Genomic DNA, 22,075 nt, shown 5'->3' with positions numbered 1-22,075 from the left:
GGTTTCACCATGTTGACCAGGATGGTCTCAATCTCTTGACCTCGTGATCCACCCGCCTCGGCCTCCCAAAGTGCTGGGATTACAGGCTTAAGCCACCGCGCCCAGCCCAATATACATTTTTGTAACATGTAAAAATATCCTAAAAGTATGCCCAACAGTTGCATCTTGCTTTGTATAAGGCATTAGTGGGTCAGTGGGTGGACATCTAACTATGAACTTGATTAAAGGAAGACATCTCTGGATGTGTTCCATAGCACACACAATTCTCACACTGAAAACAGGGCAACAGAGGAACTGTAAATACCTAAGCCAAGAGTCTTATTTTTGGATAAGGGCACACAGGCCTATGGAAAATTACACGACTAGTGTGGACCTACCCTGTCTTCATTGGATAGTGAATCAACAGTGCCTTGTGGAGCTATGCTGAAGCCTGAAGTAACAGGAAGTCAGTAATCTGGTCAGGTTTGATTTTAAATTTGGTATCTTACTCATCATTTTTTTTTGTTGTTGCATCAATTCTGATTTTAGAATATTGCACCAAAACATTGTCTTCCTTAGTCTTTTAGTCAAATATTTGTTCCCAAATGTCTCACCACACCCTAGTCCTGGTGCTGTGTACCAGTAATGGATAGCCTCCAACTTATCCTTGCCTGGAATCAGCTAGTAGCTGAGCACGTTTTGGCGGGGAGGGTCCAGATCTAGGTCATTCCTGTACCTTGTGGACTTGTCTACAAGCAACCTTTGCTTGGGAACCAAGTCCTCATCTAGCAATCTGAAGGTAGGTGCACTTTAGTCCCAGGCCCACCCTACCCAATCCTTCCTTCCAGGTGTCAGACTTTCAGTGTGGTATGAAGAATTCCCACCTTCTGCTCCTTTCTCCTTTATCTTTATAGGTGTTTCACTCCAAATAAATCTCTTGCACCTCTAATCACATCTTGGCATCGGCTTCTGGAAGACCCAAACACTAAAAATTAAAGGAGTGTATTATAAATTAGAAAATATGTAAGAATATGGATTTCTCTATCTTTTTCAGACTCTAATTTGAATGTGTGAAGTAAAGACATATAATAATATTTTAAATAAGACACAAAGCCTTTGGATTTTACATAGGAAGTTTTACTTAAGAAGAAATGAAAATTTATCCAGATCAATTTATTTGAACTTACATCCAAGAAGAAATATTCAATTTAAGGATTAGAAATAAAAGTGGCAATTGTCTACTTCTTTCATGGTAAGGAGTAGATCATACAAGCCTGATGACAAGAGTAATAGCTTTGTGAAAATTGTATATTCGAGTACATATGAACTCATACTTGGCTTACACAGAATGTATCCGATTCTAGCAAAGTCAGCATAATTTAAGTAAACCTCCTTGAGTTTTACACCATGGCTCTCAAGTCTGAAAGCTTTGATTTGATTATAACCATGGCAAAAGTGATTATCTTTATTTTCTGAAAATATAATCAACTTTTAAAATAAGTTAGGCAAACAGTTTTACAGAGACCATATGAAGGCTAGGAGGAAACTGCAATTGTTCCTCTAATTGCAGAGCCTAAACCATAAATTCAAATTGTACTGCTATCTCTACTATTAAAACAAGCCAAGAAAGCCTATTACAGTCTAAGAGAAGTGAATGTGATTCTGCAGGGTCCACTAAGGAAATATTTTGTAAATCTATGATAACATTAGCACTCAATGGCTGTACAGCAATTATTTTAAAGTATGCTCCCAGGGTCACCTCTTGCTGAAGAATTAACCTCCAGGAAGTAGAGTGACAAGTATCATCTACATTTTATAGGAAATAAAGGCAAAGAAGATTTAGGACTGAGTAATCTATTCAAAATTAGAAAGAAAAATATAGACTTTGGCTTTATTTGAAAATTCCTTTGTATTGGGTTATATCCATTAATCTACATTTCAACTTCCAAGCCAATCTATTTAAAAAAGTTACCTCCATTTTGTGTCTAATATTTTACTGTATAAGAATAGTACAGGTGGACTCTTGCACTGCTCATATTTAGTAGGCCATTACTAAAGAAAAACTTTTGTGCTTTCTGTTCTTTCCTCAAAATAAAAATGTAAAACTTTTTTCCTCCAAAGTAGAAACAGTAGTTTGCTTGACTTAAAATCTTTTATTCACTTGTGCATTACATTACCTAACATTACACAGGCTATTCTAGATTTAAACATTGTTTTTCTTGTGTTGTCTCCAGGGATGTTTTATAATTTTGTTTACTTTCCTTGAAATTTACTTTACCAAAACGAATGCTTAAGCTGTTTTTTGGATTTCGATTATAGCTAAAAGTGACAAGAAATATTTTTCATGAAAAATAAGTGAGTTAGATCTTGGCCAGGCATGGTGGCTTATGCCTGTAACCCCAGCACTCTGGAAGGCTGAGGTGGGTGGATCACCTGAGGTCAGGAGTTCGAGACCAGCCTAGCCAACATGGTAAAGCCCCATCTCTACTAAAAATACAAAAATTAGCTGGGCATGGTGGCGGGTGCCTGTAATCTTAGCTACTTGGGAGGCTGAGGCAGAATTGCTGGAACCTGAGAGGCGGAGGTTGCAGTGAGCTGAGATCATGCCATTGCACTCCAGCCTGGGCCGACAACAGCGAGACTCTGTCTCAAACAAACAAAAGAGCTCTCAAGGTTTTTGTTTCATAGGAAGGAAGCTCTCTATTGCATGGATCTATAAAATGATCCAAACTTCAGAGGCAGGAAGCTGATAACTGGATTTATCTGCTTAATGGCTTTGGCTCATGAATAAATGATAATGGTTTATGTGTTTTTCTTATAAAAATAATTGGAATTTGTGTAATGATAGGAGTCCTACTTGCCACATTTGTTCAGCTTATCAAAGGATTTCTAATTACTAAGACATTCTTTATATTATTTATAATTAAGAAGTCAAAACTTTAACTGAAAGCCATTCTTTGACCACAGTTGGCCATTAGCTGAAATTCAAGGAAAAACACAGGTTTGATCACCAAATCAATAAATCTAGCCACAGGCTGACTAAAAGCTTCCTTTAATCTTCTTCCTATTAGGCCTTCCTTTAAATTAAACCATTCCCTCTATGAATTATTTAGGGAAATGACATGGTTATAGATAGATCACATATAACTCTATACAGAAATGCTAAAGGAACCTTAAAAAGTCCATTCAGCATACTTCAGGAATTACACTATGAATCAAGATGCTGTAGGCTTAGGAAAAAAATGGGAGTGGGAGTATGTCTTGTAAAGCTTCAGAGAAAAATAGAAAAGTCAAGTTTATTTCCTGATTCTCCCAGGATGATTCCCAAAGCGCAGTTAAGTGTCTGGTCCAGACTAGCCATTAGCAATTAAGTAGTTTCTTTTCACTGTCAAGGCTTTTCCCTGAGGTAATGCCTAAATTCCTAATTTTAATATTTGATCTTATTTCTCTTAGCTCCATTCTCTATCACCAATAAGCTCTCCACATTTCCACCATGCTAAATGCTTTCTCAACTCTGGAATTAACACTTTCAAATCTTCCCACTGTTCAACATAGTTACAAAATTTTAGACAAATTTATACGTTCCCACATTGTTCCACTCAAAGTTTACTCATTTATATAGTGCAACCAATGTATTGTTTAAATTTCGTATAGATTAGTTTCTGAATACTGAATGTTCTTCCAAGTGTATCCTCACAAAGACACAGAGGAAGGGGGTAACCTTTCTGAATTCCAATTCCTTAATGTTTTTAAAAAAAATTATTACTTTTATTTTCCCTTATTTCCCTTAAAAAAAAAAAATCCCTTCTCAAGTCTTTATATATCTACTTTCCAAATTTCTTTTCACTGTAGCAAATACCAAAGGAAAAATAAAAATCATTTCAAAGTCAATGAATCTCTTCCCTGCTCTCTGTTAGACCATCTACTTCAAGGCTATATATGTGGCAATATTTAAGTGTTAACAGCTGTTAATACCTTGAAGTTGAAAATATAAAAAAAGCCAGAGAAAACATATCACAAGCAATCAGTTTGAATTATATGAAAAGGTACTTAGATCTTGACTTTCTTATAAATACTAATTTTAACACTATAAAAGACAACATAATTATATATCATTTTTCTTTATAAAACTACCCCTTAACAGAATATTTGTAAGCTAATCATCCCTTAGGTTTTTCTGTACCTGATAAAAAGCTACTTTTAAAAGAAAAATATTTAAAATAATTGTTTCACAGAAACAGAAAATCTTATCAAATTCTGATTAAAAAACTATAATCATGGGTAGTCTACCACACTATTTTCTTTCACCAAAGATGGTGATTTAGGAAGTGTTATATTGGTTAATAAGATAAGCTTCTCAGTGATCTACAAAAGCGCCACAATAAAGATGAGGTAGTATGAGACTTTTCTGACATTGGAAAAGGTAAACATCATCTTTACAAGAGATATTTATCCTGACACTGGTGTTATGATATCCTGAGCCTCATCACTGCTAAGAGAGGTGCAATTTTTTTAGCTACATCTCATTGAGACTAAGACAATCTTGAGATCACTGAGGAAAAATAAATGATAGAAGATAATGGCAATAGAGATTTTCCTTGTTTAATTTTGTAATAATTACTAAAAATTTATTTTAAAGCTATTTTGGAAAAATGTCATCTTCATGTTAACAGCAGAACTACCAGATAGGGAAATGCTATTCATGTAAAAGCAACAATAATGAAGAAACATTGTTCTAACTGGGAAGTTTATGAGTCCAATTTCTTTCAATCCAGGTAGAAGCAGTTTCCTAATATAGCTGAACTAGCATCAAGAAATCAATTACCATATTAAAAATGCCAATTTGTACAAAGGGTTAGACAGCTCACCAGAAGAAAAATTGTCTGTCTACATTTATTATTCACTGATTCTTTAAAAAAAAAAGAAGTTAGATAGGATACCACTCCATTTATTTTTACTAGTTACCTTGGGTTAAAGATGTTTCTAAAAATGTTACCGTTTCTGGGAGAGTAAATTTAAAAGATCACCCCTTTTGTCTAGTACTGTTTTATATGGCGCAAGTCATGTAGCTGTCCAATGGCTTTCCTTTATCTTGAAGCCACATTAAAGACGTAGTTAATTCTGAAGATAGGGATAATTATTTGGAGCTTGTAAATCAAAAACAATATTAAGCTTCCTGAATACTGAGCTCCATGTTTATTTCTTGAATCTTTATCAAAGTTCAACTTAATAAAAAACTACTTAGGTACTCTGATTACTAGTGGAAATTTGCGGCTGCTTATAGACTGTGGAATTTCCCCAAAGTAATAGCTCAGAGTTTCTATAAAAGGGCTAAGTAGAAGTGACAGTTCATAAGCTAATACAGAAAAACCCCACAATTGCTTTAGCACTTTAGTAACTACTAGCTACTAATAGTGTTACCACTATTTTCAAAGCTTCCAGTGAGAAAGGAACAAGATTTATGTTTTGAAGATGGTTTAACTCTTCTAGGTTGAGGAGAAAGACCTATTCAGTAATGACAAATGATCCAGCCATATTGCAGAAGAGTAAGTGCACCTCTAGAATGTTATGTTTTCATTTGGTTCTCATCAACCAGATTAATCAAATTTGGTAATCCTGCTTTAGAGTTAATATTTAAAATGAAAACACATCAAGTTTGACTTGGTTTTGTTACCTTTAACATCCCTAATGGTAAGTTATAAAAGTCAGTAACATTAGTATGGATGGTGAATTACAACATTCAGCTTTACTGAAGAATGTCAAACTCAGTGAAAAGGGGGATGGGGAAGTATATTTTATATATAATACTAATGGCATACATCAACAAAATATTTCACATGTAGGAAAAAACATTAAGATTACCTTGAAGAAGAGTATGAAATACAGAATATTCAAATGTGTTTGCAATGCCTACCAAAGTTCAAATATGCCTGGATCATGTATAAATTCAGGAAAGAAAAAATTTAAGTATACAATCTATACGGTAAAAACAAAAACCAAATACCTGGTTAAAAAATATCTATCTACGCTCTAGTGTATAACCTTAAACAACTAGTGTATCATTTAAAAAATGGATTTAGAAGTAAAATTTAGGGCAGAGATTTCTCTGGACACCACTGCCTTCGTAGAAAAATTCAAAGTGGAATAAAAAAAATAAAATATTAAATGAAAATATATGTTATAATTTCCATATTCCTATCTGTTACTAGCACTGTTGTTCTGGTGCATCAATCCTGAGTACTCTAACTTTTGATTTATAATGATATTCCTTCAGATATAATTTCATAGAAGAAGGAATTGGAAGGGCATCGATGCCATCATAAGTTGTACAGTTACAAATAACCGTTCTGCATATATGCTGCAGGGAAAAAGGGAAAGTCCGAATTAAAGGAGTGGATAGAAGTGGTTCAAAGAACATACAGGCACTTGGGTCCTTATAATGTTCTAGGAGCCCAGTAATGTCAGGAGAATGGAAGACACAGGGATCATGTGCATCAAAGCTAAAGTTGTGATTCCACTGTTCAATTCTAGCATGAAGAGAACGACTATAGCGTCTAAAACTAACAGAAAATAAATAGTCTTCCTGTGCTGAATCTCGAAGTAAAAAGGTACCCTCTGGTTTTCCTTCCAGTAGTGCTTCGGCTGCGTATTTATCCATCACTCCCCAGTAACATGGATTGTTATTGATCTGAAGGAGGTCTGGTACAAGACAGTGGACATAATCAATCTGTGTGTGGTATTTAGGAGGTGTTTCCAACTGCAGGATTTCATCATCCAATTCCCATTTGGCTTTGTTTCTTTTTCTGGAACTTGTGCAAAGTGTTAGAATTTCATCATCGGAATCCATATCACTATCTTCTATACTGTTATTTGAAACCAGGTTCATCACAGAGCCAGTCATAGGACCTTCTCTACACGAAACGTTGGTGGTGGTTATGACACAGGGCTGAACGTTGGTATGTGAGAAACAGTTTATATTTTCTTCCACATTGCTTCGTTTTAGTTGACCATCCCTCAATTCAGTCTGAGACAAGTCTGTGCTTACCCATTCATCTGATTTGGAATTTATAGGAGCAGTGTGTCGTTTAATAAAATGCCACCTAAAGGCTAAATCTGATCGAGGTGGGAAAGGACACTTATCTAACATGAGTTCACTGATATGAATTTTCCTTTTAGATGGAAGCCCAGAAGAGTGCCGACTACTACAATTCTTTATTGGAAAACACTGCCCCACAGCATCCTGCAGTTTCTGTTTAAGAGATCGGCCTAAAAATCTATGCCCACAGGAATGATCTAAGTCCAACTCAATGGATGAACAGCTGTGCTTCCTTTCTTGGCTCCTTAAAGAAACTTCAGTTTTTTCTATATCATTCACTGTTTCAGCATCTGAACAACTCTCACTCTTTTTTGACCAAGATAACTTCTTTCCACTCCACACATAACCGTCTTTTCTGTCGGCACTTCTGCTCCGACTAGTTTTGGGCCTTACATCTACATTTTTACTAATATTTTCATTATTTTCTGCCATTTTAACAAATTATTCATAAATTCTAATGTTATAAATACGGCTTTTTCTATTTTTCCAGCAGCAAGTTTCTTCTGGGCACTTTCTGGATGTAGCTAAAGAAAAAAAAAAAGCCATTAATCATTTGTCATCTACCTTGTCTAGTTTACATATTAAGCTTCAATTAGACACAAGAGGAAAAAGCATGGTTAGTACACAAAAAAGTTTGTTCCCACTTAAATAAAATGCTATATAATATATATGATAATAATGTCATAGGGCGAAGAGGGTTCCTGTCTCATAGCTAATTTTCAGTGTGACACAGAAAAAGCCAAACCTCCTCTATCAACCATAATAAATGTGCAAATGTTAATAGTTTCTAGTCTTGAAGTATATCTTATGTTTATCTCTCCTTACCACAGTTTCCTTACTTCACAGCAGATCAGTGAATTATTTGTAGGAGACAGACACAAATCTATGAGCTGGTGTTTGAGAACTACTACCCTACATAGTTCCTTCACCTTCTCCATATTTCCTGCCCTACTGATTAAAATACGAACAATTTTAAGTTGTAAAGCTGTAAGAATTTTTAAATAAACAATCACCACTGAACAACAGAAATGCCCAGTAAGCATTCCCAATGCAGTATTTTAAACTAATTTCAGTAACTGGTCAACTTTACTATTAGTTTAGGCAATTTTTAGAAAACATAAAATTGGATAAAAATTTGCCATTTTAAACACATATGTCTTTGTATTCTTGATCATTTGAAAACAAGCAGATAAATTTCTATAAGGCACTACCTTTCCTCTGAAGTTGGTAAAACATACTAGAATTTGCAATGTAAAATACCGAGTTTCATGAAGACTAATAATGATTGTTTGTAAATGGAATTTACTTAAGTATTCTTACGTGGAATAAGATTTAGGATTGGGTGGGCCTGGTGGCTCACACTTGTAATCATGGCACTTTGGGAGACGGAGGCAGGTGGATCACGAGGTCAGGAGTTTGAGACCAGCCCGACCAATATGGTGAAACCCTGTCTCTACTAGAAATACAAAAATTGGCCAGGCACGGTGGCTCACACCTGTAATTCCAGCACTTTGGGAGGCCGAGGTGGACGGATCACGAGGTCAGGAAATCAAGACCATCCTGGTAACACCGTGAAACCCCGCCTCTATTAAAAAAAATTTTTTTAAGGGGGAGAAAAAAAAAAAGAAATACAAAAATTAGCCCAGCATTGTGGCAGGAGCCTGTAATCCCAGCTACTCAACTCAGGAAGCCGAGGCAGGAGAACTGCTTGACCCAGGAGGCCGAGTTGCCACTACACTCCAGACTAGGTGACAGAGCAAGACTCCGTCTCTGGGTGTGTGTGTGTGTGTGTGTGTTGGGGAGCGGGGGGAGATTTAGGCCAGGAACTGGGGAAAGGGGTCCTATTATCTCAATTTTTTTGCAAATGAAACATAAATTTTGTAACTAAAAAAAAAAAAAATCCAGTCATACTCAACAGTCTGATATGATTAAGTTTGATTACGTTAGAGGAAAACTTTAAAAATCCCAACAGTCAAGTAAATGTCTACAGACACTTGAATCCATTTTCAAAGTAGTAGGATTTGAAACAAGTATCTGTATTGGAAAATATGACTGGCAAGTGCTTAAAAGTGTGAACTAATAATAAAGACTTGCCATATAAAGAACTCTATTTCTAAGGCTGGGTGCAGTGGCTCACATCTGTATTCTCAGCATTTTGGGAGGCCGAGGTGGGTAGACTGCCTGAGCTAAGGAGTTTGAGACTAGCCTGGGCAATGTGACAAAACCCCGTCTCTCGTCTCTAACAAAAATACAAAAGATTAGCTGGGTGTGGTGGCACACGCCTGTGGTCTCAGCTACTCGGGAGCCTAAGGTGGGAGGATTGCATCAGCTTGGGAGGCAGAGTTTGCAGTGAGCTGTGATTGTGCCACTGCACTCCTGTCTGAATGACAGAATGAGACCCCAGTTCCAAAAAAAACACCATCTGGTGATTATAGCTTTACAGTCAGCCCTCCATATCCATGGGTTCTCCATCCTCAGATTCAACCAACTGTAGATAGAAAATATTCAAGGAAAAAAACCTAATAAATTAAAAGCAATACAGTATAACAACTCTTTATATAGCATTTATATTGTATTAGGTATGATAAGTAATCTAGAAATGATTAAAAGTATTTGGGAGGACAGGGGTAGGTTATGTGCTAATATCACTCCATTTTATTTTAAGGGATTTGAGCATCCATGGACTTTGGTATCTGCAGGGGTCCTAGAACCAATCTCCATGGATATGGAGGAACACCCGTATTTTGATTTAATATGCTCAGTGATATATAACCATTTAAGATCTTTAGGGAAAAATATTTCTTATCTAATTTTGAAAGAAACTTCATCACTTAGCATAGCCAAGATTATATTCAACTGCATGCTTTGGCTGTTCATTGACTAAATTCCACTGAACAAAAACTAGAAGCAACAGGTGGGCTGAAGAATATGGAGAGTCATTTATTAAAGTTTGAAATGCTTGGCGCTCTTATTTACTAAATGAACTTCACTTCTGAGTGTGACCTCTAATCTTGTCTCTTTGCTGCCTCCAAATCATGGTATGTCTTCCTTCTCTTCCTTCACTTCCATATGAGAGCTAAGCTCTCTGTGTTCTTGACGACATTCCCACCTTTACAAAGGCCCTACTTCAATTTCTCTCTCAAACTTCTTGCTACCTTCAAAAGCAACCAAGTCTCCTTATAAAATCTTTCAGTGATTATAATGCTTTCTTAGTCATAACTGTTACCATTTCATTAAATTTATTTATTTATTTTTTAAGATGGTCTCTATCGCCCAGGCTGGAGTGCAGTGGTGCAATCACAGCTCACTGCAGCCTTGACCTCCCAGACTCAAGTCATTTTCCTGCCTCAGCCTCTGGAGTAGCAGGGACTACAGACACGTGCCACCATGCAAGACTAATTAAAAATTTTTATTTTGTAGAGACAGAGTCTCCTTCGGTTGCCCAGGCTGGTCTTGAACTCCTGGGTTCAAGTGAAAGTTCTGGGACTATAGGTGTGAGCCACTGAGCCTGGCCCTAAATTTCTCAATGATTAGTGTAACTTGATTTCCCCTCAAGATAAAAACAGCTTTTTGGTTTTTTCTCATTATAAAACAAAAATTATTCCAGTCAGAAAATGGCAGAGTGAAAATCTTTTTGCCCCTCCTTCTCTCAGAAGTCAGTCCAATCAACAAGAAAATATGAGAAATAAAATCACAAACCTCTTCTTCAATGAAATGAACAGATATCTATAACCAAAGTCATAAAATAGAAGTACAGAAAATGAATGAAAAATAACTGACTCAGCAGCAGAGATACAGGAGGCATCAGGCACAGAGGTAACACAGATAAGACGCAAGTCAACAGAGCAGGTAAAGTTCAGGACCCACAGGCACTGGGTGCTACCGAAAGTGTGGGTGGAGAACAGGGTGCAACATGGGAGATAAGGTGACATTCTGCCTAAGAGCAGGTAGATTTCTGTTTCTTATCCCACATCTAGAGGAAATTGGACACTTATTATTTGGAGAAACTGAACCAAATGGGCTTGGGATTTTAAATAGCAGAAACAGCGAGGGTAGAGGAAAAGATTGGGCCTAAACAACAGCAAAAAATTAAAAGTTCCTTGCCTTCTTCTGCCATCCACTCCCAGAACTCCAGGAGCTAGATTTATAACTCCCTAATAGAAGAGTGAAAGACACTTTTCTGGAAAAGACAATGGCCAAAGAGAAAAGACCTATTAAAGCTGACAGCTGGGAATCCATCCAATATAAAGCTGGAAGACCACCCAAGCATGCAGTGAAGCACACATGTCCACAGGCCCTGCCTACTCACACACAGCTTCCAGGAAGCATAGTTGTACACTCTAAACTAGAAAAGAACACTCATGTGTCATCAGACTTGATATGGTTTGCCTGTGTACCCACCTAAATCTCACTTTAAATTGCAATAATCCCTATTGCAATAATCAAAGGCAGGGCCAGGTGGTGATTAACTGAATCATGAAGGCAGTTTCACCCATACTGTTCTCATGATAGTAAGTCTCATGAGATTTGATGGTTTTATAAATGGGAGTTCCCCTGCAGAAGCTCTCTTGCCTGCCGCCATGTAAGATGTGACTTTGCTCCTCATTCACCTTCTGCCATGATTGTGAGGCCTCCCCAGCCATGTGGAACTGTGAGTCAAACCTCTTTCCTTTATAAATTACCCATTCTTGGTTATATCTTTATCAGTAGCATGAGAACAGACTAGTATGACTTTTGAGGAAAGTTTCTAACATATATGAAATAACAAAATATACAGAACTTGGAGAAAACAAGTATAGAAAGAGCAGAAACTAAAATTGACTTCTTTTAAGTCAAGAGAAGATATTACAACTATGAATAAGCAAGATGCTATGAAAAGGAGGTGGGGCTGGGGCAGTGGCTTAGGCCTGTAATCCCAGCACTTTTGGAGGCCGAGGTGGGCGGATCACCTGAGATCAGGAGTTTGAGACTAGCCTGGCCAACAGAGTGAAACCCTGTCTCTACTAAAAATACAAAAATTAGCTGGGCGTGGTTGTGGTGCTTGTAATCCCAGTTACTTGGGAGGCTGAGGCAGGAAAATTGCTTGAACCCAGGAGGCAGATGTTGCAGTGAGCTGGGATTGCATCCCAGTACTCCAGTCCGGGTGACAAGATCCAAACTCCTTCTAAAATAAATAAATAAAAGGAGGGGCGGACAACTAGAATAAGATTTTTTTTTTTTTTTGAAATTAAAAATATGATTGCTGAAATAAATTTTTTTTTTTTTTGAGACAGAGTCTCGCTCTTTCCCCCAGGCTGCAGTGCAGTGGTGCAATCTTGGCTCACTGCAACCTCCGCCTCCTGGGTTCAAGCAATTCTCTGCCTCAGCCTCCCGAGTAGCTGAGATACAGGCACCCACCACCATGTCCAGCTAATATTTTTAGTAGAGACGGGGTTTTACCATGTTGGCCAGGCCCGTCTTGAACTCCTGACCTTGTGATCCACCCGCCTTGGCCTCCCAAAGTGCCAGGATTATAGGTGTGAGCCACTGTGCCCAGACATAATTTTTTTTTTTCTTGAGACAGGGTCTCACTTTGTCAGCCACGCTGGGATGCAGTGGCATGATCTTGGCACACTGCAACCTGTTTCCCAGGGCTCAAGTGATCCTCTCACCTCAGCCTTCCAAGTAGCTGGGACTACAGGTGTGTGCCACCATGCCTGGCTAATTTTTGTATTTTTTTGTAGAGATGGAGTCTTACCACGTTGCCTAGGCTGGTATCAAACTCCTGGGCTTAAGCAATCTGCCCACTTCTTCCAAAGGGCAGGGATTTCAGGCGTGAGCCACTGCACCTGGCCTGAAATAAAATATTTAATAGAAAAGTTGGTGGGTATGCTTAGAAACTGATACAGAAAATAGGAAAAAATAGTGAACTAGACAAAAGACAAGAACATTAGAGATTAATACAGGCATTTCATAGAAAATAACAAAATGGATAGGAGAAATTATCAAATAAACTATATTAGAAAATTTCCCATGACTAAAGGACAGGCACCTCCATACTGAAAGAGCCTACTCAATATCAAAGTACATTATTCTAATTTTAGAAGCCTAGAGATAAAGAGGAGATACTAAGTCTTTCTGAGAGGGAAAATTCATGCTCACCATGGAAAACCCAAACCAGGCATAAAGTTTCAACAAAAAAGCAAATATATCCATAATCCCACCCCCCAGCAGTAACCGCTTTAACATTCTCAGTATTTCTATACATGTATGGATGGCAAGGATGCATTCCCATAGCATAGTGACGGCAGGCATTAGAAACGTGGTTGAGTCCAGTTTCTGTTTTGTACTAGCCATATAACCTTGAAACATCAGTTCATTCACATGTAAAATTGAGGTACTAATGCCATCTATTTCATTGGGCTGTTCAGGATTACATAACATAATGCATATATTCAGCTTAGGTCCTAAATGTGTTAAGTATTCAATACGTGTTAACATATATGTTCATTTTTTTCTTTTTTTTTAAAAAAAGAAACAAAGACAACATATGTTGTTTTGTTAAAGCATCTAAGCCAGTTTTATTGGCTTTATAGTTTTCTTCATAAGAAATCACAGAATACCTCTGTCTCTAGCCCAATGTTACTACAAAGTAAAGAGATTTTTGTGAGCAAATACGATTTTCAGGAGGAAAACTAATGTTTCAAAGTGAAAAAGTAACCACATGTCAGATACAGGTGAAACTCAACAGACCATGAAGTTACAGAATCATTTGATATCTTCACCCAAAGAACAAGTTTACACGCAAAACAGGTTTTCTGTTGCAAGGCTTACCAACTTGTATGTCACAGGTACCAGTCAATCAAATGTGTCTGGATTTTAGGTTAGCTGTTTTTATGTGTGCTAATGCTACAGATGTCCATAAAATAAAGTTAAAAATATCACTGCCCTAGTTGAGTTTTCCATACATTTACCTGTACTTAATTAATGCAGGCTGGGTGCTGTGACTCACACCTGTAATCCCAGCACTTTGGGAGGTCAAGGTGGGTGGATCACCTGAGGTCAGGAGTTCGAGACCAGCCTGGCCAAAATGGCGAAACTCCATCTCTACTAAAAATACAAAAATTAGCCAGGCATGGTGGCACATGCCTGTAGTCCCAGCTACTTGGGAGGCTGAGGCAGGAGAATGGCTTGAACCTGGGAGGCTGCTGTTGCAGTGAGCCAAGATCGCGCCATTGCACTCCAGCCTGGGTGACGGAGCCAGACTTCGTCTCAAAGGAAAAAAAAAAAAGGAGTTAATGCAATAAAAATTCTGATTAGTTACTGTTTTGGATCTATCTCAGAATTAGAGCTTTATATAAATTTCACATAGCTATTCTTTTGCTAGAAAACTGTAAGTTCATGCTCAAGAAATCCTACTTTTATAAAATGTTATTTTTTGCCCTATCAATATATGGTTCAGAATGTCATCAGATGTTTTAGTCTTCAAAGTCAGAAGAAAATTTTTCTATTTATATTTGTCTAAAAATTACAAAAACTAATATTAGTACTGAATATGGTTGATGATGTTACCATCATGCATTGTCAGATGGACAGTTGTCTGTGCTGTTCCTAAGAGAAGAATGGGAGTTCCAAAAAGCTTACAAGTTATGGCAGCCAGCCCTCTCCATTTCTTTATTAACTTTCAGTGTACTGTTTATATCTTTTTGTTTGTTTGTTAGTTTTTGAGACAGGGTCTCACTCTGTCACCCAGAATGGAGTGCAATGGTACAGTCTTGGCTCACTGAAACCTCTGCCTCCGAGGTTCAAGTGATTCTCCTGCCTCAGCCTCCCCAGTAGCTGGAATTACTGACATGCCGCCACACCTGGCTAATTTTTGTATTTTTTCAGTAGAGACAGGGTTTCACCATGTTGTCCAGGCTGGTCTCGAACTCCTGGCCTCAAGTAATCTGCCTGCCTCAGCCTCCCAAAGTGCTGGGATTACAGACGTGAGCCCCTGTGCCTGGCTCTTTGTTTTGTTTTGTTTTTTTTTGAGATAGAGTCTTGTTGTTATCACCCAGGCTGGAGTGGAGTGGCATGATCTCAACTCACTGCAACTCCTGGGTTCAAGCGATTCTCCTGGCTAATTTTTTGTATTTTTAGTAGAGATGGGGTTTCACTGTGTTAGCCAGGATGGTCTCGATCTCCAGACCTTGTGATCCGCCTGCCTTAGCTTCCCAAAGTGCTGGGATTACAGGCATGAGCCACTGCGCCTGGTCGTTATATATTTTTCTTTTACAAAATAATAGTCTTCCAAATTTCATAATCTTTACTGAAATAACAAGTGGCTCTCAGAAGCTATTTCGCAGATAGATTTATTTTTTAAAAACGCATGCATTTAATCATATAATTTTTGGCATACGTAAAATCTTAATAATTACTGAGAAAGTAACTGCTTAAAAATAACCCTCTGCTATGGAGAGATCTTGTTAGAAAAAAGATATTCAGAATTTCTTTCACCAGTATTTGATTCTGTTATTAAAAAAATGAGCGAGATATCAAACTTTCATATACTTTAAAGAGAATTTTCTAATCTCTTCCAGAAGCTTCTTTGAACCAAAATTCTAAAATAGAAAAATAATCATATTTCTTTCAATAAAAATAACTATTAATTTTAGTAAGTGAAAAATTATTTTTATTGTTATAAAGACTAAAGATGAGTATTTTGAAAATGTGCTTTGGAATTTTGTCCATACATGTAAAATCTGAATGCAAAAAAAAGTGTAGTGTTCTTAATCTGAACGAGTTGTTCTAGATAGCCTATCATTAATTCTTAAAATTTTATGAAAACTTCGTATAAATGAGGTAGAAAAGGAAATGATAAGGTGGCTTCACCAATAATTTTATGTGACACAAAAATCAATGGTGATAGTTTGAAAGATGCTGACAAATCAAAGATCTTTGATTGTAGCTGCAAAAATGCTTTTTAAAAAGAAGGTGAAAGAATCACTTGGAAAAAGGCTGCTTTGGCTCGATTCAATAATTAATTTTTTATGAAGGCAGCTATGTGACATTGCCCTGGGGAGTACAGAATGACATCTTTTTTCTTTTAAAGTCATATTTCTTAATGAGCAAAAAGCAAATATTTAAAAAGCAAGTTTACATAAAAGCCTTCTCAACAAAACAAGTTCCTAGATTCTGCCACTATTTGGTCCCAGATTCTACCACAAATTACAATGACAATGATAACAGAATGAGTGCCCATTATGTCAATTTTCACTACAAAATATTTAAATAATATTTAGTAATACTGACTGAGGCTGAAAAGGTGATTTTAATTCAAGATTTCTACAGAAAACAATTAAAATCCAATAATTAAAAGGATAAGGTTCCTTTATCTGGAAATTCATTAGTATTCTCTATGATGTTGGATAACAGCATTATTGCATACATTAATTATTAATTGAACTACTTATGTCTACAATGCTGACATACATCTAAGACCACAATTAATGCAAATACTACACTGAAATAAATTTGATCTTATAAAGACTAATTCAGTACACTACATTAATAATGCACAAATACATAATTAATATGGTAGTCATTAAGCCTGAGGATTTTCCCTACCAAATTAATGATTCCAAAGTTTACCTGCCATCATGTGCCCAAAAACTCCTTGAAAGCATTCTGATCATAGTCCGTGTATTTGAGTTGGATTCTGTAGAAACATTTAGGCTCCACAAACGGAAGTCAATGGATAGCAGACAACAGATGAACTCCTTGGAATGTTAAGAAAAAAATGTGAAAATGGGTTTATTTGTCTGAAAAAATATCTGACTAAAAAACAAATGTTTTTCTCATTACAAAAGCAATACAGGTTCATTTTCCAGTAAATATTTCCAGTAAATATTAAGTAATGGAATTATAGCTGTTTTCCTCTTGTTTTTAAATTTTTCTGACTGGTCCATATATTATACAATGAGCATATATTGTTTTTATCATAGAAAATTACAGATTAGAAGAAAAAGTTAATTGCCATTAAGTCCCATAGCCAGGGCTCATGGGACTTAATGGCAATTTTCTAAAAATGAATCATCAATTTAGTAGCACTGCACCCTCCTTTCCCTTTCTCCCCATTTTTTCCAGTTTCTTTCCTAAGTATAGTTTGCTTATGTCACTTTTGCCCACTCTGTACTCTTGTGGACACTAGTTCTGAAAGATGTTAACACAAATTTTGGAGAAAAAAAGCTTCTCTTGTCAAATAAGTTTGGGAAATGCTTCTTCTCTCAAAGATTACAGTGCATATTTAGCAAGCGTTCCCAAGAGACCCCTCAGTAAAGAAATCTGCATAAGCTATAGCTTCCTGTCTTTACTTTGCCACAAATCCTTTCGTGGAACAAATTTTGGGGAAACATTAATGGGCTAATCTGTTAACATGAGTGTACATTCCCTAAGCTTTAGCTAAAGATAAGGAGAGATGTTTAGGAACCCCTATCACTGAAGAGGCTAATCTAGAGTGAAGAAAGCAGAAAACTATGAGCTGGCAGTACCTGAACTTCTAAAAGTAGAAGGAAGATTAACAGAATTTAAGAAACAGAATATTTAAGATATAGTACTGTAACACTTTATGGAACAAATTAGATTGAACAGATTTTTTCTTCTAATCTGTAATTTTCTATGATAAAAACAATAGATGCTCATTGTATAATATATGGACCACTCAGAAAAATTTAAAAAGGAGAGGAAAACAGCTATAATTCCATTACTTAAAAGCAGGCAATTTTTGACATTTTGGCCTATTTCTTGTTCTTTTTTCTTATAAGTCCAATAAAGCATAAAGAGAAAATTTTGAAGTTTTAAACATCTGTAAAAAATTAACAACCTATGCTGTTTTTCACTATACTATTTTTAAAAATAAGCATAAGCACTTTAAGGTGAAGATGAAATAGTGTGAGCTGCTAAATTGTCAAATATGGGCTAAAATTCAGACTTTGCACCCACTAGGTATGTTACCTGCTTAAAAAAAAATCTAATTTAGCTTAAGTTCTCCCACTGTAAAATCTGGATAATGCCAGCTACTTCATTTTTTTACTGCTAAGAATAAAATGTATAAAAATAACATATGCTGAACTTAATGAAAACAAATACTGGCCACTTCCTAGTACTACTCAGATCTTTCCATGATTAAAAATGAGAGATGGGAAAGTAGCAAAATTAAGAAAAAGGAGAAGGGAAACAAAGACTACATGTAAGGCTAAAATTTCTACATAAAATGTGCCTCAGAAATGTGAAGTCAAGGAAGCTCAAGCATTTCTGAAATATCACAAAGCACCATATTATTCCTGATGTTAAATATATTCTTTTAAAAAGTTTTAAATTCTTTAACAGAAAAATTGTAGCTTTTTAAAAGCTAACTTAGTAAGTTGATTTAAATAGAAAAGAGGCAAAGATTTTACAAAATTTTATTATATTCTCTTCACTGCTTTTTAACAATTACATATGCTTACATTTAAAGTTGGGTAACAAGTTTTACCTACAAATCAGTAAAAGGTGACCTCTAGGCTGGGTGCGGTGGCTCTTCTGTAATCCCAGCACTTTGGAAGGCCAAGGCAGGTGGATTATGAGGTCAAGAGATCAAGACCATCCTGTAGTCCCAGCTACTTGGGAGGCTGAGGCAGGAGAATCACTTGAATCTAGGAGGCAGAGGTTTCAGTGAGCCAAGATCGCACCACTGCACTCTGGCCTGGCAACAGAGTGAGACTCCATCCCCCCAAAAAAAGGTGACTTTAGACATTATGTTTTTGTTTTTTTTTCCTTTCATTTATTTAATTTTGTTTTTTAAAGACAGGGTTTCACCATGTTGGTCAAGCTGGTCTTGAACTCCGACCTCAGGTGATCCGCCAGCCTTGGCCTCCAAAGTGCTTGGATTACAGGCATGAGCCACTATGCCCGGCCGACATTATGTTTTACTACATTCTAAGTTTTGTGGCAACAACTATGATTTGAAGAATCAGTGTGGTAGACTACCTTGGACTAGGTGAAAGACCTGGGTTCTATTTCTAGCTCTGACATTTCAAAGGTGTGTGAGATAAATCACAACTTTTCTTAGTTTTTCTATCTATAAAACACTGATTATCTCATCTTGCTGTAGTAAGGATCTAGTGTTAATGTAATATAAGAATAAAATACTGGCTGTCTTTTAGCCAGGGGAACTGGGTAGCTGGGAGTACGAGTAGGAGGGGGACTTTTACTGTATTGCCTTTTATATCATATGAAGTTTACATACAGACAAATACTATTTACCAAATAAATAATACTTTACCCCAAAATTATTAGATAGGCTAGTAAGTTTCAGGACACATTCAGAAATATAAAAATCTTAGCATTTCTAAAGTGCCTTCAATGTTTCTTTTTTAATATTTTGGTCTCCTTGGCTATTGTTACACTCTTCTAGCCTTACCTTTCACAAGATTAATCACTTTTGCACCAAGTACATATTTTAATAGAAAATTATTTTTAAAACTCCTTCCATAAGCCAATACTGGTATATCCTCTTAGATAAGCTCTGTAAGATCATATGATTTCATATAGGTAATACCATCATCGGTAGAATGGCAAATGTACCCATGTTTTCTCACTCAATTGCCTTTGACACCAATAAAATTAGTAAGCCTAAGGGTAGTATAAGTGGTTACAACAGAGCAAAGCTAACCGTCGCTGCAATTCAATCTGTGACTTTGGCATCATTTTCAGTCAGTTCAAATAGCCACCCACACCTATGAGATAAGCACTGTTAATGATAAATAACTCTATTTGGAAAATTTTTAATACTTATATCAGTGACATGGCTACACTGAGTTCTTTTTTAAAAACTGTATTATCTTAACTAACTAGACAAGTTTGCTAATACTTAAGTTACACATCTTTCGTTACTGCACTGTCCATATTGTTTGAATGTCTAGTTCCCTCCGCAAGACCATAAATTCACTGAAGGTATTACTATTTGTAGGCATTTGACTGAAACAAATGGAACTGTGAAAACATTATACTAGCAAAAGCAAGAATACATTCTTTTAACATTTGAAAAATCTACTGGATAATTATTTAAACAAATTCCACTTTAAACAAAACCCAATAAATACCCACCCAAAGTACCCCTTTAATAACATGAAACATTAATAACAATTACTTTTATACATCCACGAGTATCTCCTATATACTCTAACAATGCAATGGAGGTTGGTGTCATGTGCATTTTAGAGATGAGGAATTCGATTTTCAGTAAAGGAACATATTCAAGGTCACGTAAGTGCCAGGTAAAATTAAAACCTAGGACTGTAGAACTCGGAGGCTCAAGCTCTTATCATACATGCGAAATCTGCAAAGAAAATTGTTCTTTAACCTATGAATCAAATGGTTTCATTGATAAGAGAAAAAGATGTGTGGACACCAATCAGTCTTAAAGTCACATGGATATTACAGCTATTACAGTGAAGGCATTTTGTAGCTATAACTTGTTCTAATTTGGAGATTCTTCTTATGCTGAGCTGTGAATAGTACTAACCAGAAATCTCCCCATGCTTTATTCAACATAGAGTTGAATATTATGTGAGTTGAACTCCATGTAGGCTAACCAATGACAGCAAGTTACTTGAACTAAACATTTATAAACGGGTCTATCCAAAAAACAAATGATCTCCAAAGAAAAATTAGGTCACTCAGAAAGCAGCATCTCAGGTACCATTGATCTTTCGGGAAATCAACGGTGGGTTATTTTTCCACAAATCCGAAGTCATTTTTAAGCCAGTCATTCTTCCCCTTCATTCATATACAAACCTCTGCATCTAGCAAGGCTATCTGGAGCTCTAGTACTAAAAACAACGCCTCACACAATGCCATCCAAGGTAAGAACACGACGGTTTGCCTGTGTGCTTCCAACTTTTCACAATGGAACTAAATTGAAAAAAAAAAGCAGGGAAACCTCTTCAACAGAAGAAAACATTTCATTTAGGTAATCAACTAAACGTGATTGGTACTGGAAGGTATCACAAAAACACTGAAAAATTCTCAAAGATAAGTACGAACGAAAGAATATCATTCTGAAGGTTTTCATCAGAGGCTGGTGTACCAATCTGGAGAATGTGAAGATACAAGAAAAATCATAAACTTAAACTTAGTGGCCAAGACTCTAGCAGACATTGCATGGATCAAATGTAAGCACTCAACGCAGTTAAGTTATAACTCTTCTTTTGATTCTAAACATTCACTTCAGTAAACTTTAGGTAGGCTCTGAATAGAGAACACAAGTTACTTTCTTCAAAAGGGATATATAGAATCGCAAGGAATAAACATTAATGTATATATCCCATACCTTCAGGGACCAAGAGTAACCAACCGGAACTGAAATTAAGTCATTCCTCCTTTATCTCTACAGAAGAGACAAGGTGAGGGCACGAATGATGCCAAGATTAGAGGCTCGAAAAGATCTCGCCTTCTTCTCCAGAGAAGATGCTCAAAGATCTGTCTGCTAACTGGGCCCCAAGAAAGGACCGGATCCTTTTAGGGATCCGGATATGCTTGCCCGGGAGGAGACCCTGGACGGCAGGAACAAGACCCCGGGCTACGAGACCAGCAGCTTCCACCCTTCCCCCACTCACCTCCTGGAGCGCAGCTTAACTGGGGTTGCCAGAGTAACTGCTGCCCTCTCCATCGCCATCACTCAGGGCGCTTGCTTAAGTAGGGAGGGGAGGCCCAACCACTCCGGCACCTCGTGTAGGTCTTACAAAGCGGATGCCTTTCTGCCACCCCCAATCCCGCTTCGGCGTTCTGGTCCCATCCCAGCCGTCACAGTCATCGCCTCAGCCAGGTCCCTAGGCGCCGCCACCACTTCCGTGTTCAGCTCACTCCCTTCCTCCCTTCCTCCCTTCCTCCCTTCCTCCCTTCCTCCCTTCCTCCCTTCCTCCCTTCCTCCCTTCCTCCCTTCCTCCCTCACTGCCCAGGAGACCGGCTAATTTCCACGCGAAGGGCGCCGCCGCTGAC

General features: G+C 37.1%; 1 protein-coding gene across 5 annotated transcripts; it reads right to left on the bottom strand.

Annotated features, from left to right (window-relative positions):
* Positions 1 to 1,094: 1,094 nt before the first annotated feature.
* On the bottom strand, positions 1,095 to 22,075 carry SOCS4 (suppressor of cytokine signaling 4). Of its 5 annotated transcripts, none has more exons than XM_078334989.1 (5): positions 21,694 to 22,075; positions 18,570 to 18,729; positions 16,688 to 16,815; positions 12,813 to 12,908; positions 1,095 to 7,599 (listed from the first exon to the last, which is right to left on the bottom strand). In XM_078334989.1, exon 5 carries the CDS (start codon positions 7,505 to 7,507, stop codon positions 6,185 to 6,187), a length of 1,323 nt encoding a protein of 440 aa, XP_078191115.1. In that variant the 5' UTR covers positions 7,508 to 7,599; positions 12,813 to 12,908; positions 16,688 to 16,815; positions 18,570 to 18,729; positions 21,694 to 22,075; the 3' UTR covers positions 1,095 to 6,184. The 5 variants fall into 5 exon arrangements, with proteins under 5 accessions (XP_078191115.1, XP_054095931.1, XP_017832611.1 ...); XM_054239956.2 differs by having other exon boundaries at positions 18,574 to 18,729; XM_017977122.4 differs by lacking the exon at positions 18,570 to 18,729.

This window comes from Callithrix jacchus, chromosome 8 (assembly GCF_049354715.1).
Source record: "Callithrix jacchus isolate 240 chromosome 8, calJac240_pri, whole genome shotgun sequence".
Lineage (NCBI taxonomy): Eukaryota > Metazoa > Chordata > Mammalia > Primates > Cebidae > Callithrix > Callithrix jacchus.
This window is presented reverse-complemented; position numbering and strand designations above follow the sequence as displayed.